At 38.9% G+C, this 17,684-nt stretch overlaps 1 protein-coding gene and 1 non-coding gene across 3 annotated transcripts in view; one reads left to right on the top strand and one right to left on the bottom strand.

The window, feature by feature from the left end:
• SYTL4 (synaptotagmin like 4) overlaps positions 1–13,781 on the top strand; it is a 59,409-nt gene extending 45,628 nt beyond the window's left edge. For both annotated transcript variants that reach the window (XM_063431888.1, XM_063431889.1), the window contains exons 7-17: positions 829–949; positions 1,597–1,687; positions 1,850–1,953; positions 4,998–5,084; positions 5,439–5,617; positions 6,551–6,653; positions 6,823–6,984; positions 8,613–8,715; positions 9,698–9,797; positions 10,021–10,229; positions 11,918–13,781. In XM_063431888.1, the coding sequence (XP_063287958.1) occupies positions 829–949; positions 1,597–1,687; positions 1,850–1,953; positions 4,998–5,084; positions 5,439–5,617; positions 6,551–6,653; positions 6,823–6,984; positions 8,613–8,715; positions 9,698–9,797; positions 10,021–10,229; positions 11,918–12,060 (1,402 nt within the window). In that variant the 3' untranslated portion in view covers positions 12,061–13,781. The remainder of the gene's footprint in view (positions 1–828; positions 950–1,596; positions 1,688–1,849; positions 1,954–4,997; positions 5,085–5,438; positions 5,618–6,550; positions 6,654–6,822; positions 6,985–8,612; positions 8,716–9,697; positions 9,798–10,020; positions 10,230–11,917) is intronic.
• A 3,831-nt stretch (positions 13,782–17,612) lies between these two features.
• Positions 17,613–17,684, bottom strand: TRNAE-CUC (transfer RNA glutamic acid (anticodon CUC)). The gene has a single exon. It is a non-coding gene; the product is annotated as a tRNA-Glu (tRNA).

Here is a 17,684-nt window from a genome sequence, read left to right as displayed (position 1 = left end):
TGTAGCTGTGGCAGGGGAGGCAGCCGATCCTCTGCCCTCGCTGTGTACTAACCTGTCTCTGAACCCTGTCCCCTCAATAAAAAAATACATTTAAAAAAAAAAAAAAACACAAAAAAACAATAGTCTGTACATTTGCTAACAATTCTGACCGTGATTAAAATGTAAAATTCTTCACAATCTTATTTACGTGCACCAGTGCAGGCATGCATTTAATATTGTACTCCAGAAACACTTACAGGGCTATGTTGTACATACCACAAATTCTACTTGTATAGTATCAACGTGTCGTGTCAGCTCCATTCCCCTTATTTATTCTATATGCATCAATACCCATAAGGAGATTATCAGCCACTGTGTTTTAGATCGCTGTTCTTTGTTTCTATTTAATGTGTACAGGAGTGCAAACTTCCATGGCTCAATGGTACCCTACCCTACCCTTTGGTAACTTATGCTCCACCTGTGTCATCTTCAATAAAGAAAAATTTTGCTTTAGGCAAGAATAAGTGTCTAGAGGCGTGGAATGTTATTCCAATCTGCAGCTGAGATGCATTCCTTGTGATTCTTCAATAGAATTTAATCGAACTGTAAAATTTGTTTCCGCTCTACCTATGTGTTTACAATAATATATATATATATTTACATGTGACTTGTATAGTTTTTAATAGGTTAGTGAATAATGGCTATATATTGCTGGGATAAAATACTACCCTTTCTCTCTGTGGCTTTACACAGATTTTGAGAAATTCCACCAATATGCTTTCCCACCTCATTTACAGAGCAATTTCCTATTTTTTGTTGGTTCATTGTTTGTTTGTAATAATTTTTTAGGAAAAATTCACTGGAAAAGCCTGGAACCCTACAGGAGCCAAAGAAAACTAGCGGGGCGAATGTAGCTACCCTGACTGTTCCGGGGCGATCCCGAGATCGTCACCAGTCTGACTCTGAAGGAGTAGGTTTCTTTATCAGTTTGTACATTCTTGGACATAAAAGATCATGTTAAAGTTTATATATGTGACAAAGAAATGCGGGTTTTGTAGACAATGTGGTTTACATTTTAATTCACAAATATGAATAAATTTGAATTTTTTTTTAATTTTTTTTTAAGTTTATATTTCCAGAAGATTCAATAGATTAGGAAGCACAATGCCATTTGACCTCTTTTTCTCTTTTGTCACTTTGGTGTGCTTTATTTTTTTGTTGTACGTCGGTGAAGCGTATGTTGAATTATTATATAAAAATGATTTTATGGTTGTTTAAAATAAAATAATATTTTTTTAGAATAAACTCTACAATAATTTTTGTACTGTTTTGTGTAACCTTCTGTACAGATTTTATCTATAGCCGTTTCTCGAGTTATTTCAGACCTCTGTGACCTGCACAGTTATTTGAAAAAGGTCTTGTGCTTTCAGAATGGGTGATGGACAAGTAGGGTGTATCATCTTGTTCAATATAGGCAGAAATTTTGAATGACCTATATACGTATATATATAAGCAATAACCACATTTGTGGAGTGTGATTTCTAGCACATTTTCCTTGGTATAATTTTTTTCTTGTTGTGTACTTAATTGTTTCACAAAATCTCTGTGTATTTTAAGGAGGTCCGTCTAGGAAACCGGAGCGCTGGATCTGCAGATGAAAGTGATGCATTATTTAAGAAGAATCCTCGCAAAGTTTTAAAACCTTCAGGTACTGTGCAAATACCCTTTCATAGCAAACTAGCCTCTGTCCTCACCAGTACATTTTTTTTTTTTTTTTTTTCATTTTTATAAAAAAAAAATTTTTTTTAGAATAATTTAAATGTCCCGAAATTATAGATGTGTTAAAGTGCTCTTGTTTTTTTATTTTCAGATTACAGTAAATCTGTGATAGATTTGCGTCCCGGAGAGGCTCCACCTGGAGAAAGCACTTTGGTAGATCGAAGCAAATCTGTACCTGGGCTTAACGTGGAAACAGTATGTGTTATGTCAGTCCATTGCAGCTATTAATCCTTATGTCATAATAAATTCAGTAGATCTGATGACCCCGTGCATGTACTAGTTTAACCCACCTAAAAGGGACGCTCAACACCAAATACACTACATCTCTATGTAGTGGATTTGTTGCTTAGATGCTGTCCTGATAGTGTAAAACATTGATTTATTTTTTTCAGAGAACACGCCTCCTAGCGTCTGTCAAAAAGACCGTCACTAGATACACTTCTCCTTAAGGCCTTCCATTTTGAAAGGCTTCACAACCAGTGTAATCACAGACATCACAATGACATAGAGTAATCTTTTAAATACCAATATTGCTGCTGTATAGAACTGTAAAATATGCTTTAAACCTGAAGTTGAAGTGATTGTTATAGTAAAAGATTGGTGTTAATATCATGTATGAGTTAATACAACTGTTGAACATCCTTTTGGATTATGACCAATACCGAAGCATGAGTTTCAAAAAGTGACAAACTTGTTTCCAGTACAAAATACCTGGCAGTTTTTAAAGTACTGAAGCTCATCGGTCCGCTTCATACATGCACATAGTCTGTAATTAAAGGGACACTATAGTCACCAGAACAACTACAGCTTAATGCAGTGGTACTAGTGTATATAGCCTGTCCCTGCAGGCTTTTCATTCTAAACCCTGCCTTTTCAGAGAAAAAGGCTGTGTTTACATTGGTGCCTAGTAACACCTTTAGTAGCAGTCACTCAGACGGGCCACTAGAGATGCTTCCTGTGTCAGTGCCGCACAGTGTGCAGCACTGGCGTTTAGCTTCTCCACACACTGCATGGAAACACTGAACGTTCCCCATAGAGACGTATTGATTTAAGTCATCTCTATAAGGGATGTTGACTGGAGCAGCATGATGTTTTGACACGCATAAGCAATAGCCTCGCAATGCTTTTCTATGGGAAAACATTGGTTAGCCTGAGATCATAAAAATTGATGATCTCAGCCACAGAGACTAGTGCAGAAGAAAATGTGAGTAAAATCACCTTTTCAGAGCGAGCTCACGGGGGCCAGAAACCTAAACAGTCAAACAGAAACTATAGTGTTAGGAATACATGTTTGTATTACTGACACTATAGTGTTTCTTTAATATGACTGGAATGGAATAATGCACTCACACTTTTAAGAGCTAGTGAGAGCTCCAAAACGTGGCAAAATATTGCACACCTGTGGATATGTGTGTGTGTTTGTAATAGATAGATGTAAAGATTGATGGATTAAAAAAAGCAAAGGTGAAGCGTGTAAGCAATGTAGAAGTAATGAAGGATGATGAAGGTTTAGTTACATATGCCTTATTCATTCATTGCTCCAAAAAGGGTGGTTTATTGGTGTAAACAGGTTAGGATTAATTTGCCATTGCAAATTCTTTTAAAACACTGAGTAATTTTGTAAGTGTGAGTGTGGCTTCACTCCCTTATATAGATCAATAAACAAATCCATTGCTGCATTACTATGCTTTTCTGTTTTATGTTTTTTTTTGTGTGTGACCTGCTATCAAGATTATTACTAATTCATTACATTTTGCATGTATTGTTAGGATGTCTTACTCTTGCACAGCTATAATTTCTTTTCTTTTTTTCTGGGGTGGAGCTTATGTCAATTCTAACTCTTCTCTTTATACCTCATGCATTACCACTTGAGCTACTTTTTTAATTTTTTTTTTAAATCCTTTTCCAGAATACATATAGCATCTGTTTTTTTTTGTTTGTTTTTTTTGTCCGCAAAAAAAGTAAATTGTTTCCCCATTATTATTAATAGAAACAGTTGAAGTGATGTCTGGTTTCTTGCAGTGAACGTTAGCCTCTTAATTTTACTAAACGTCTTAATTATCGACTGTGAGCTATACATTTTATTGTCTTTCGGTATTTGCTTAAATGTAAGGTTTGGTAAAATGGTATGAATTAATTCCCTTGCAGGAGAGGGATTGTCATTATTTTACAGAGTAATGACGTGTGTTTATATATAGTGGAAAATCATTACAGTGCTCTGACCTTGTTTGTAAACTCTTGGCAAATGTAACCGTTTGCAAAATATTGTCTTTCATGAATTAGTAAAGTTTTTTTTGTTTTTGTTTTTTTTTCTTGTTTTTTTTTTAAATTATGTTATACAAAATCTGTAGCTGCTAATTTTTCAGTACTGTAAATGAATACCACATTAATCGCATCGCTTCTAATATAACCAAATGCTACACTGTTCATTTGTGTATTCTTATGTGAAACATAGAATGTGACGGCAAATAAGAACCATTCGGCCCATCTAGTCTGCCCAATTTTCTAAATACTTTCATTAGTCCCTGGCCTTATCTTATAGTTAGGATAGCCTTATGCCTATCCCACGCATGCTTAAACTCCTTTACTGTGTTAACCTCTACCACTTCAGCTGGAAGGCTATTCCATGCATCCACTACCCTCTCAGTAAAGTAATACTTCCTGATATTATTTTTAAACCTTTGCCCCTCTGATTTAAGACTATGTCCTCTTGTTGTGGTAGTTTTTCTTCTTTTAAATATAGTCTCCTCCTTTACTGTGTTGATTCCCCCCCCCCCCCCCCGCCCCCCCGTCTCGCCTTTCCTCCAAGCTATACATGTTAAAATCCTTTAACCTTTCCTGGTAGGTTTTATCCTGCAATCCATGAACCAGTTTAGTAGCTCTTCTCTGAACTCTTTCCAGAGTATCAATATCCTTCTGGAGATATGGTCTTCAGTACTGCGTACAAAACTCCAAGTGAGGTCTTACCATTGGACATGTGTGTAATGTTTATGCTTTACTCTTGTGTTGTAAAAAAACTAAATCTTTCCTTCAATAAAAATTACCCGTTAGAAGAAAAAACAAATCTGTAGCTACTTAAAATAAATTGTGTGTTTATTTATAAACAAGACCACCAACCGAATGGGAGTCTCTCTTGTTGTTGCTTTAATTTATAAGACTCTTGGAGCAGGAAATAGGCTAATTAAATGAATATTGAAACTGTTGAGCTTTTACTGGCTCATCTTGTCCATCTCACGTAGGAAGAAGAAGATGAAGATATTGATAACCTGGTGGAAATTCATCGCATGACAACTTCTAGAAGCAGTTTACGCAGTGGGACGTCCACAGTAAGAATGCCACATGTTTTTTTTTCCAATTGTAATAGCCTTGTTGGAGTTCTAAGGTGGTGTACGGAGAAAATGAATGGATTTGAAAATTTTCAATTCGCCTATTGGAAGCCTCCGTTTCCACATCCCACCGGACCTCATTGAGGTCCATATGTCATTGTAACTAAAGTACATCGCACCATGAAGCTATTAACATTATTTTTTTTATGGACATTCTAATAAGATTGCACATGATCATATTGCAATTTGAGAGCCCAAAATCGGAAAGGAGAATAGAAAAATATTATGTTGTGTGTTTTTTGGTTCCCTCTCCCCCTTCCCTTATTTCAATTCCTGCAATTACTACTTTTACAGAGCACGTTGGGAAGCATGATGAGCATCTACAGTGAGGCTGGCGACTTTGGCAACGTGGTCATAACCGGAGAGATAATGTTCTCCCTAAAATATGATGCTAAAGTACAGATCTTCACCATTCATGTGAAAGAATGCCGGAATTTGGCCTACGGGGATGATATAAAGAGGAGGTCCAATCCGTAAGTGACAGTAATTAATCAGCTGTCCAGCTGTTGTTAGACAAAATTTCCAAGAATCCTCTGGCAAAAGGGTGGGCATCCTTGTCATAAAGTATATACAGAATTTTATATTTCTCTAAGATTAGTGTGTGAGTGGATCCTTTATCCTTTACATATATATCTGTTTGTGTATGACTATAGTTTGTATGTGTGTAGTATTCCTATACATTCAGCACAATTTATCTGTGAGATCCACGAGTATAATACAAGTTTAGAGATACTAAATATATTTGTGATCCTGGAGTGGACAGCCAAGGATATGTAGCCTTTTCACACGCATTGCATAGCAGAATTGTAAAACATGCCAATAATTCTCTGTAACATTCACTTTCCCTTGAAGCAAAAATAATGTGGATACTGATGATAAATGACAGTCATACAGTCACTTGTTCTTTGGATCTATTCCAGAAAGACACTTAATTCATTAAGCTCAAAAAGTACATGGGGGGGAAAAAAATGTGCGGTTTGTCACTCTTGTGTTAGTGGTAAATTCAACCAGATTGTCAATTTTTAAATGAAAAATATACTTGAAATTAATTTATTTTGACTAAATCAAAAACTGCATTCAGACTTCAGTGAATAACTGAAATATTTTCTAAAATATATGCTCTTGTTCCTTGATTCTTGCTGAGGCCGAAAGGCCATAACATATGTTAAAACTATATTACTATCAAGTAAGGGAGTACTATGTTTCTGCTTTACGGCTTATCTTCAGACAGTTGTTCAGGAAACATCCCTGCATAAAAGTGCTATATTGTACATGAAGACCATAATGCACTTTAAGTATGCAAGATTGAGTTACAGGACTGCTGCAATGTCTCTGGTATATTTTTTTTTTTACTCTTTTAGTTTCACGAAAATATGAAACAATAACCTAGTTATGTCTCCCTGTAGATACGTCAAGTCTTATCTTCTGCCTGACAAATCTCGCCAAGGAAAACGCAAAACCACAATTAAACGCAGCACAACAAATCCTTTGTTTGATGAAACATTGCAGGTAATCTGGGGGTTCAGACATATTTATGCCTATCCCAATGTGGTACGACAATGTGTGTTCTGTTTCTAAGGAAATGTGATGATGCATGACATTATGTAATGTATTTGCATAATAAACATGCTTTGCCCTAATCATGGAAGGTCATACGTTTCATGTTCTTCTTCCATAGTACTCCGTACCTGAATCTACTCTGCTTATGAGAACCCTGCAGCTCTCAGTCTGGCACCATGATAGATTTGGGAGAAACACATTCCTTGGGGAGGTGAACCTTCCCATGGACTGCTGGAACTTTGACGGTGTGACAGATGAATGTCTTCCTCTGCATGGAAAGGTGAGGCTCTGATTGGGCTATGTGTTTAGAACTTATACATATCTACCAATACTGGATGTGACGACTGAGGGGCAGAGGGTGCAGCAAGCAGTGACACAACGAGGGACGAGACTCCTCGGAAAAAGACAATTTCACACAGCAGCTCTGGCTATCCGTTCTCAGGGCTGCTTATAAGCAGAGTGCTGTTGACGTGCTTATAAAGGGGCTGTAGGACTTGATCTCAGGTTCCGCACTGCAACCACATCTAATACTGCTTTCTCTCTGCACTTATTGGGGACATTTCTCTGGTGTGCCCAAAAGTGAGGCATCAGGGAGCAAACCCGGCATAGTTGGGCAGAACCCCCAAATCAAGACTTTACCATAGAATCCAGGGCTCTTGTAATGTATGCCTATCCTTCAACTTGTACTCCTGAAAATAAACTCACACACTATCCTCAAACTCTGATATTTACTGTAGTTTGTAAACTCACAAACTTCGAATTAGTGGGGAAATTCAAACCAAGATGGAACTGTAACTTTTTGAAGATTAATGGAACCCTTCACCCACTGACATTTTTCGGTTTCCATATTCCCAGTGAGAACAGCTGAGAGTGGCGCCAAAGCAGCTTTTTATTTAGTTGTTTTTTGTTTGTTTTTTATCAACAGGGAAAAAAAATCATATACATTCACATAAATATCCAGTCCATTTAATATAAAGACCTGGACATACAAACAATACAGTGCCAACTCATTGAAGTCTGTAATTATACAACCTCACACATTGTACAAACGAACCACAAGCCCTACCAGACATACGAGCAGACAAAAATAGATTGAATGGTATATCTACAAAAAAAAGTTACATTAGAACTTCATGGTTGTTTTTTTTTTTTTTTTTAAAGGGGCTATATCACAAAAAATGACAGGGGGGAAAAAAACGCAACACCAAAAAACAAATCCAACCTGACTTACCAAGGGCTCTGTGCAAACTGAGCTTGCATAGTGAGAAAAGCTCTTACAAGGACTTTCCCACGCTATGCAATTTCAGTCCGAGTGCTCAGTCACACAGGTCTCGCTTATTTCTAGAATTGCATGGGAAAATTCCCATGGCAAGTCTCGAGATAAATGAGACTTGTCTGTGGGAACACTTTAATTTGATCAGAGCATTATTATTGGGGGAGTTAGCTAGGGGCTTATGGACTAGGGGAACATAACTTATATCTTTAATTGTACACCCTGCCTGCCACCAATGGATGGGGGGGGCATAAGCCCCTTATATTATTTTTTTTATTAATAAAGCCCTTACCTGCTGTCTTTAGCTGCCGTGTCACTTGTCTTTTAGTACATTGAGCAGCCACTAGCAGAAATGTTAATCTCCCTTGTACTAATGTGGGAGTCTTACTGACCCCCATAGGCTTTTATTTAATTTATGTTTTAGTGGCCAACAGGGTTAGCCATTAAAAAGGCCTATTTATCAGCCTAAGCTACTAGTTGTATGGCTGGTATTAAATATAGTCCAAAACCAGACCATTTCCACCTGATAGAATGGATTTGATGCCTACATATCTTAGCAATTCTTTTTCTCTCTTTAATTTTATTCTATCCTGTTTTATTATCCCTATCTCCTAATAGTTCTGTCTTCCATCTAGGGAAATGCAGATCCAAATTTCTCTAACGACAAAGGGGAATTGGTCGTCTCTTTGAAGTACATTCCGCCTTCAAAAGTCTCAAGTGGAAGCGAGAGGAGAAAAAGTAGGTTAACCTGTACATACAGAGCATTAATTGAAAGGGACAAGTGGCTGTAGTGAACTGAATAAAGGCATTGGCCAAAGGCATAGAAATAAAAGTAATCTAGAGAAGAAGAGAGATCCTGATGATGGACGAGTTTAAGAAGGTGCTAGTGGTAAATGAGAGTGTGAGCTACATGTAATGAAATGTTTAATTATACTGTAGTTGACCTCATATTTAATGAAGATTGTGTAGATAATACATGATGCATTAAAAATACCAAAATTCAAATAAACAAAAAAAAGTTGTTTTTTTTCTTTCAAATGATAAACTCAGGAACTTCAGTGATGCTGCAGACCACAGTATGCACAAGGAAATTATTAGATTTCAGTCAATCAGTGGTCTCCCATACCAGTATATGGGAGTACTGTGCTGAGCATCTAGGTCACTGGGGCAGGATTATAATATAATTAATTAAAAGGAATACACTTAACATTGGAAAGACGAGCATGTATTCATAAAGTTAGTGTTTGTGTGCTTCCACCCACCACACACGCTTCCAAAAGTTAAATACAGCATTTAGTTACCTTATATCCCTTGCCATGACTACCGCTCCACCCCTGGCTGACTTCATCCGTAACTAGGAAGCATCGGGGGGAGTGGGGTCTACTGTGCAGGAATTGCAATCTGAGGAAACCTAGCATTCTAGCTAAAGATGATTTTTCAAAACTTTTAATAAAATGTTGATTCATTACTGCCAGGAGTAATGAATTTGCAGCATCACACATTTATTGGGGGCGGGGAGGGGGGTTGTCAGAATGGCTTAAGTGGAAACCACTGTTCTCGGTTGCTTAAACCCAGGATTTAGTTAAAGATCCCTGAACAACTACTGGTAATGGTTTTACTGATTTGTTAAAACTTCATGTTCTTATCCTTTATTTAGAGAAGTGTGTCTGGAGCACTATTAGTTTGTTCTCATTAAAATTTCACATTATTTTCTCACCAGCTAAAGGAAGCGAGGGTGGAGAACTTCACGTCTGGATTAAGGAAGCCAAAAGTTTGACGGCTGTCAAACCAGGAGGAACATCGGACAGCTTTGTCAAGGGGTGGGTTACCATGGTTCTATTGGTAATTTCAGTATATGAATGCAAATGCCTTTTTGTACAGCTTAACTCAAAACGATGTCCACATATAATGAATTGATGGTGCCTATTTAACTTATTCGCATGGATCCACAATATTGTGCTTATTAAAGGAAACTGTAAATAACCGTATTTACTTATATAGGGATTCAAATGAATGAACCGCCCTCTCTCCTTTTTGATGCAGATACCTGCTACCCCTTCGAAATAAGAACACAAAAAGAAAGACCCCTATTGTGAAGAAAACCCTTAATCCTCATTATAATCACACTATTGTGTACAGTGGGATCAAGCCAGAGGATCTACAAAACATGTGTCTTGAGCTGAGCGTGTGGGACCGGGAGCCTCTATCTAGCAACGAGTTCTTAGGGGGAGTGAGACTGAGCAATGGCAGCGGTGAGTAAGGATTAGTAACCAGTAGACTTGTGTACAATTAAAAAAGTTTGCTTGGTCCAACCATTTTTCCAGAAAATAGAACGTTTTTTTGGGATGCCTGCATTTTGACCATATGCGACTTTGCAGAATTTTATTACTGGAAAATTGATTTGGCAATTGAATCAGTGGAACCAAAAGTGTGTGAATAATTACAAATATGAGAGATTTTTATTTTTTTATTATTATTTTATTTTTTTATTTACTGCTTTTCTATTTTTCCCTCTATTGGACACTAATCACTTTATCTGTTAATAAAAATCAACATTTAGTGACTTTCCTCTATAAATTGATCATCTATTTTTTTTTTTTTTCAAAAGATTCACAAAGTGGATTTACATATAACATTTTTTCTGTGACACACATTTTCTGAAGAGGCACATGTCCAGACACAAGTGTATACTTTACAACCCTTTGCCTAACTAAGCTTTGAAAACAACAATAACTAGAAAAGCTACAATTTCTGGGGAAATTGTGTGAAGTGTTCTTGCCTCCACCAGTAGTCTACAACTGGAGTGGGCGGAGTAACTGTTATTATTTATTTATATAGCACATTTAATTGCAACGTTGTTGCCCAAAGTGCTTCACAGTTACATTAAAACATACAGTTATAAAAACACTAGCAGGTGTACAAAAGGCCCTGTCTATGACATCACTTGCTGCTGCAGCCTGGCACAGGTCAGAGTATTTTTGCGGTTGCCATCTTTAAACGGTCCTACAGTGAAGAGCTTTATATTGTGAGAATCACAAGACCCAGACCTACATTTTGATGCATAGTATGTCTCTGAGATATTAACAATGAAGGCACAGTCGCAGTTTAGAAATTGCCCTTTAAATGTGAGCTTTGCAGAGTGGAGTTTCAATGAATGTCAATGGACGGCGTGAGTTGCAAACAAATGGTCATATTGTGAAAACTATCAGGACTATGGCTTAGCCGTGGACAATTCTCGTGGTAGCAGGGATAGCTGAACATTTTGCTATAAGATTTGTGTAGGTGGGCTTGAAAATGAGGGAGTGGTGGCAGTTTAGAAATCATGTCCTGATTTTTCAGCTTTTGCCAGCTCCCACTCTAGCTTTGAACATTTTGCCATTCATTCCTATGGGACCAATTTTGCCTCGAGAACGACGATATTCCGTGAACCATTCGGCGAAACGTTCCACAAAGTAATAGCACACCAATCGGGAACAATCCGCACGTTTTGTTATATTTTTGTCTATGTAGTCTAAAAACTGTGGGAGGAGTTAGGGTGGTAAATTTGGCTATAATAAGAATAATAATATATATGTGAGATAACATTAAGTGGTCTTGCTATGCAAGAACACTTAAATAGGTGGTGAGTCTTGAAATTTTAACCAGATTTTCTCATGAGCTTATTATGTAAAGTGTATTTCATGCTTGGCTGGAGAGTTCTGTTAATAGGCAGGTCCAGACATTTATACAAACAGTTTCTGAAAAGTAGATCTGATCTCCTGGATTAAAGGGCTATGGTCCAAACGACTATTGTAAATCATGTTTAACTAAAGGATTTGTTCTTATACCAGCTTAATTTTAAACCCATAATTTTAACGATGGGAAGGTGCATTTGATGGTTACACCCTATAATGCAGTATGACTTCTTGTGACCATAAAACCAATTATGGTTTCTTTACAGGCTTATTCAACGGACAACCTGTTGATTGGATGGATTCCACTGGAGAGGAGCTGAATCTCTGGAAGACTATGAGACAGTATCCTGGTTCCTGGGCTGAGGGCACATTGACACTTCGTCCTACTATGGCCAGAGTGAACCAGTGAGCACCTGGGACATACCCGTGGCATTGTGTTCATCAAATTTACAACAAAGGCAGACTTTTAATATTTTGCCATTGATCTACACATTTTAGATCAATGTACATTAATAATACAGTTGGGAAGAAAAACATAAATATATATTTTATGTCGTTAAACAGAAGTGTACATATTTTGTTGTTTTTGTCTGTTTATTTTTTTTAATGTGCATTATGTGCAATAAGTCACTGGTTACTATTACACTAGTTATTCATTGAGTGATAAAATCCAGAAGGCCAAAAATAATCAAGCTATCACTCAATGGGTTTATCATCTCCCCTTCACAAGTTAGACAAGGATATTTGTTTTGTGAATTTTTAATTTCCCCTCGTCATGCCTGCTGCTAATGAACACCTTGAAAAACATAAATTCTCTAGATATGGATCTTCCAGTAGAAGAACAAAATATGACGACTTTATTTATATATAAACTTACAAACCGAAGCCTATATTTTTAATTAAATCCAGATTTGCCATACCTTGATGCTTTTAACACCTAGTACAAACTAAGAACACAGCATTTCCAATACATTGATATGACCCAATTTATCATATTCTAATCTAGACCTACGTTCTATCATTCGTCCGTTTCCATTAATTGCTTTGTTGTGTTGGTTATCTCCAGCTCACACTGCGATTACCTGAATGGACCACAAAGACCTGATCAGGTTGGGCAAGATCTTGCAGTCCAGCTGATGTGCACTGCATCCTACTGATTGTCTAAGCATTAATGGAACCATAATCTACAGTAGTTGGCGTTCCAGCCTTAACCCCATTTCTGATGCTTCGTTAAACTCTTGATGGCGAGTTAATGGCAGGTTTCTTATTTAATGACAGTCCTGACTGGTAATTTGTAATAAACTTGTTATCTAGTCGAGTGACCTGGAGATGATAACCTGTTTGGACATCTATCTGGCATTGAAAATCGCATGTTTACTTAAAGGAACACTTTAGTGTTAGGAACACAAACCACTATTCCTAACATTATAGTGCTCAAGAAGCTGTTTAGGTTTCCCAGCCCCACTGTGAAAATATAGGACACATCTCTATTGACTGCCACTAGAGGTGTTACTAGGCAGCAATGTAAACACTGCCTTTTGTCTGAAAAGGCAGCGTTAACATTGAAAAGCTTGCAGGGACCGATTATAGACCATAGAACCAGTACATTACGCTGTAGTGGTTCTGGTGACTATGGTGTGCTTTAATTGTTGGGACTATCTTGTATTGCCGCGTCCCAACCCCATATGTAGGTTCCACACACAAGTCTATCCTTCTAATTTGATGATATTTTTAATGATCCACCTGCTTAGCTTTTTTTATATGCCATTTAAATTGGGTTTCATGCAGATCAAACCTTGCTCGATGTGATTTAAATAACACTTGAGAACGCCCAACCATTTATCTTCCATACTTCCTCTATACAATGTGTGTGCATGTCGATTTAACTGATGTCTTAAGATAATGTATCTGTCTATGGTAAGACAGACTAGTTTTTGATTATTCAGCTTTCAGTGAACTCTCTTTTCAAAATTGTCAAGGCTCATGGCTGGTTAAGAATAATGGTATTGGTTGAACAAAAAATGTTTTTAAGTGCTTTGGTAATCAAAGTCCTGCTTTAATAAACAATATGGAGGAATCCATAACTGTGTGATGTTCTAGATTAAATGAAAAATAAACACATGTTTTTTTAATTTGTGTTGCTGGTATGAATTGGTTCTTAATCAAAGGGGAGACATTTGCATTTTAAAGTGTTTAGCCCAAGTATAAAGGAGATTGATTTTCCAGACTTACATATTAGTGTAATTTAAACTTGTATTTAGTATCAAAACAGAATATTTTGTTCTTTTTTTGTGTAGAAGAGAGTTTGTGTGACCAATGAGTTTTATTTAGCAAACGTTGGCTTGGCAATAAAATGTCTGTTTAAGCTAAAGTAATGGAATGCGATAATTATTATAAAAGGACAGCACGATCTCTATGGTAGGGACAGAATGGGGACAAAACGTGTAACTAAGGCAGACCTGAGATGCATTACTGAAGGGGCCCAGCAATACATTAATGCCTAGGGTACCACAAGTACATGGGGCCCTAAGGATCTTTTTAAAGGAACACTCTAAGCGACACACCCACTGCAGCTTAGTGGTTAAGGAACAAAGAGACTGTGAGTGATGTCTGGTTTTTGCCGAGCTGTTTTTAAGCTGCACCTAGAGCCACAACCCAGTGGCGGATCCAGAACCTGATCTCGGGAGGGGCACTTGTAGATTATTTAAAGAAATAATCCAGGCACAATAACCACTACAGATCAGTGTAGTAGTTATGGTGCCAGTAGTGCAAGGATCCCACCCCAGAGAAAGTAGTCAAACCGTTTAAGAACAGTTTGACAACTTAGCTGGGGTCTGCTGGGATATACGGTATAGGAGCAGTGGTATGTGTGAGGGGTGAAGTGTGTGCAGTGAAGTGTGCCTGCGTGAGGGCGGCAGTGTATGTCAGGGTTGCAGTGTGTGTGGGGCATTGTGTGTATGGGGGCACTGTGTGCGATGTGTGTATGGGGCAGTGTACATGTGTATGGGGGGCAGTGTGTGTATGGGGAGCACTATATGTGTGTGGGGGGGGCAATGTGTCTATGGGTGTGCAGTGTGTGTTTGGCGCAGTGTGTGTATGGAGTGCAGTGTTTGTGGGGCAGTGTGTGTATGGGGGGGAGGGGAGGGGAGGGTAGGGAGGCTTTTTATTAATGTTTTTTTTTCCTCTGATCTCCCCTCCGGTCTGCAAAGGCACATTTTAAAGGCTGGCACTTGGACAATGTGCATTAGCCGGCAGGGGAGAATCTCAGGGGTGGGCAATTCCCCCCCCCCCGGATCCGTACTGCCACAACCAGGGGCGTACATGGAGCATTTGGTACCCGGGGTGGATCCTGTTTTTGGCACCCACCCCCCCTCCCACTTTAAAAAGTAAAAAAACACCTGCAATATTTTTAATGTTTAATTTTTTCATTTTTAGAAAGTGCTTAAATGTCACACACACAGTACAGACAGTCACACACACACACAGTCACAGGAAGGCAGTCACACACACACACACACACACACACACACAGTTGAAGGCAGTCACACACACAGTTGCAGGCAGTCACAGGCAGACAGTCAACATACACATACCCTCCTCCTCCCTCCATCTCCCTCTTCCTTTCTCCTCCTCCTGCCCTCAGGAGGAGTGGATTCAGTCCATGCTGTGTAGTTGTTGGGGAAGCAGACCTCCATCCTGCTTCCCCTCAATGTGCTGCAGAAGGTGGAGGCAGTGTTTAGCTCCGCCCCCGCGGACGATTAGCTCCACCCTGTTTATTTTAGATGCAGCGGTTTTAAAGTTCTGCGGCTGCCTGTCACTGCGCGTGTGAGCTATGCGGCTGCCATGGCAACCTGTACCTGCCGCACAGCTCACACATCCTAAGGCCACCCTGGTCGTGGCACCTGGGCGAATCGCCCCCCATCCTTACAATGAATAAAAATTTGGATGAGATGAGCATGCGATAGTCTGTGAACACTGGGCTATGGCAGTATTCTGCATTGTCAAAATTCTGCAGCCCTTTCTTTGCCTCTGAATTGCTGTTGATCTAGGGTTAACTTTCATTCAGGAAGGCAGAAAGGTCTGCAGCAATTCCTGCTATAGTGCAAAGCCATTGCATTGCATGAGCCCACAGTGTGTGCTCAGTGTCCAAATACTAGAGCAGATAATAAGAAAACAGAAACCTGATTATGACATACCGGTACCTCCCAAACGTCCCTATTTAGGACGAACCGTTCCTGTTTTGCACCTATGTCCCTCTAGCCCTCATCTATTTTAATGGCCCACTTTTTTAGAAGCTCCGTACTGTTGTGTCTGTGTGTATAACCGATCTCCACCATAATACTCGCAATACTGTGTCTTTAAACTACAATAAATGAAAGTGTTCCTCTTTTTTAAGTTTTAAATACTGGGAGATTTGTTATGATGTTGGAGGCAGACCTCAGGCAACATAGCCAGTACAATTGGAGGTATTGGTTATGGTGTTTAACCCCTTAAGGACCAAACTTCTGGAATAAAAGGGAATCCTGACATGTCGTGGTCCTTAAGCGGTTAAAGTGACACTATAGGCACCCAGACTACTTCAGCTCATTAAAGTGATCTAAGTGCAGTGTGCCTAACCCCCTTAGTCCTGCAATGTAAATCATTGCAGTTTTAGAGAAACTGCAAGAATTACATTGCAGGACCAAGACTGCCTCTAGTGGCTGTCAATCAGACGGGCGCTAGAGGCACTTCCAGGTGGCTAGGCGATTTTGGTCACCCTTACTGACATTGGACGTCCTCACGCTCTGCATGAGGACATCCAGCGTCTGTCAAATACCCATTGGGCCTATGAGGAGGGCTAAAAGTGCTCGGCACGCATGCGCTTTAGCCCCCCCATCAGAGGAGGCAGAGTGCCGGCCCAGCACTGAAGGAGATCGGCGCTGGAATCGGGTGAGTACAAAAAGGGGTTTATAATCCTTTGTATATCTTACACTATAGAATCCCTTTAACCCCTTAAGGACACATGACATGTGTGACATGTCATGATTCCCTTTTATTCCAGAAGTTTGGTCCTTAAGGGGTTAAAGTGTCTCAGACTGCAGAGACACTCCGATTATAAAGTCTGTCCTATGTATGTCTAAGAATGAGGATGACTCAGTATGTGCAAAACTTGGGTCAACAGACATACATGTCTTTGCCAGTTCAACTTAATCCTCACACCGAGGACAATCAACACATAGAGAAAGGCATGGGTTCAGACGTTTATTTAATTAGAAGAATGGGAACAAATTATCTAAGGTGGCAAAACAGACAAAAGGATATGGGCTGTACAGTGCATTTGTGTGTGTACCATAAATTTTAAATATCATTTTTGTTATGTGGGGGGGGGGGAGTGTGAGTTAAATTTTAGCAGCTGTAGAATCAGTGGCATCTCTCTAGAGATCATAAAAGTATTTTATCCCTTCTGGAAAAAGCATTAATTCTTGTGGAACAGATTGCTGTGACTTTTCTCTTTACTTTTTGGAAAAATGCACAGACAATATTTAACCAAAATGTGCCTGCCAAGGGTAAGTCATGGAAAGGTTTAGTTTAGGCTGCCCAGAATGATGTAATGAGCAGAGCACAAGCCAGACAGGGTTTTCCTGCATTCAGTCTGTAAAGAGAAACAGTAAATAGCTTTTGTAACCACTGAAAATAATCTCTATATAAGCCACAAGCAGAGAGCTGAGCCTGCACTGAGTCATTAAGAAGACATTTAAAGTAATAGTACTTAGGAGCTCTTAAATAAACCAGACTCATTGGCCAATTTCTATAAAGAAATGGAGACAGGGTTACATTAACAAAATGCGTGGTGGTGCAAGTCATTAGGTAGAAGAAAAAATGAAATAAATGCACATCAAGGAGAGCTCATAATGCAAATGGTCATAATATTAAGTCATTACTATAGTATTGTCCAATTGGGAGAAAAAAAAAAAAATCATGTTCCCTGACCGGGAATCGAACCCGGGCCGCGGCGGTGAGAGCGCCGAATCCTAACCACTAGACCACCAGGGA

Source organism: Pelobates fuscus, chromosome 9 (assembly GCF_036172605.1).
Source record: "Pelobates fuscus isolate aPelFus1 chromosome 9, aPelFus1.pri, whole genome shotgun sequence".
In the NCBI taxonomy this organism is placed as follows: Eukaryota; Metazoa; Chordata; class Amphibia; order Anura; family Pelobatidae; genus Pelobates; species Pelobates fuscus.
Note: the sequence above shows the minus strand (reverse complement) of the source record. Positions and strands in the feature narration are given on the sequence as shown.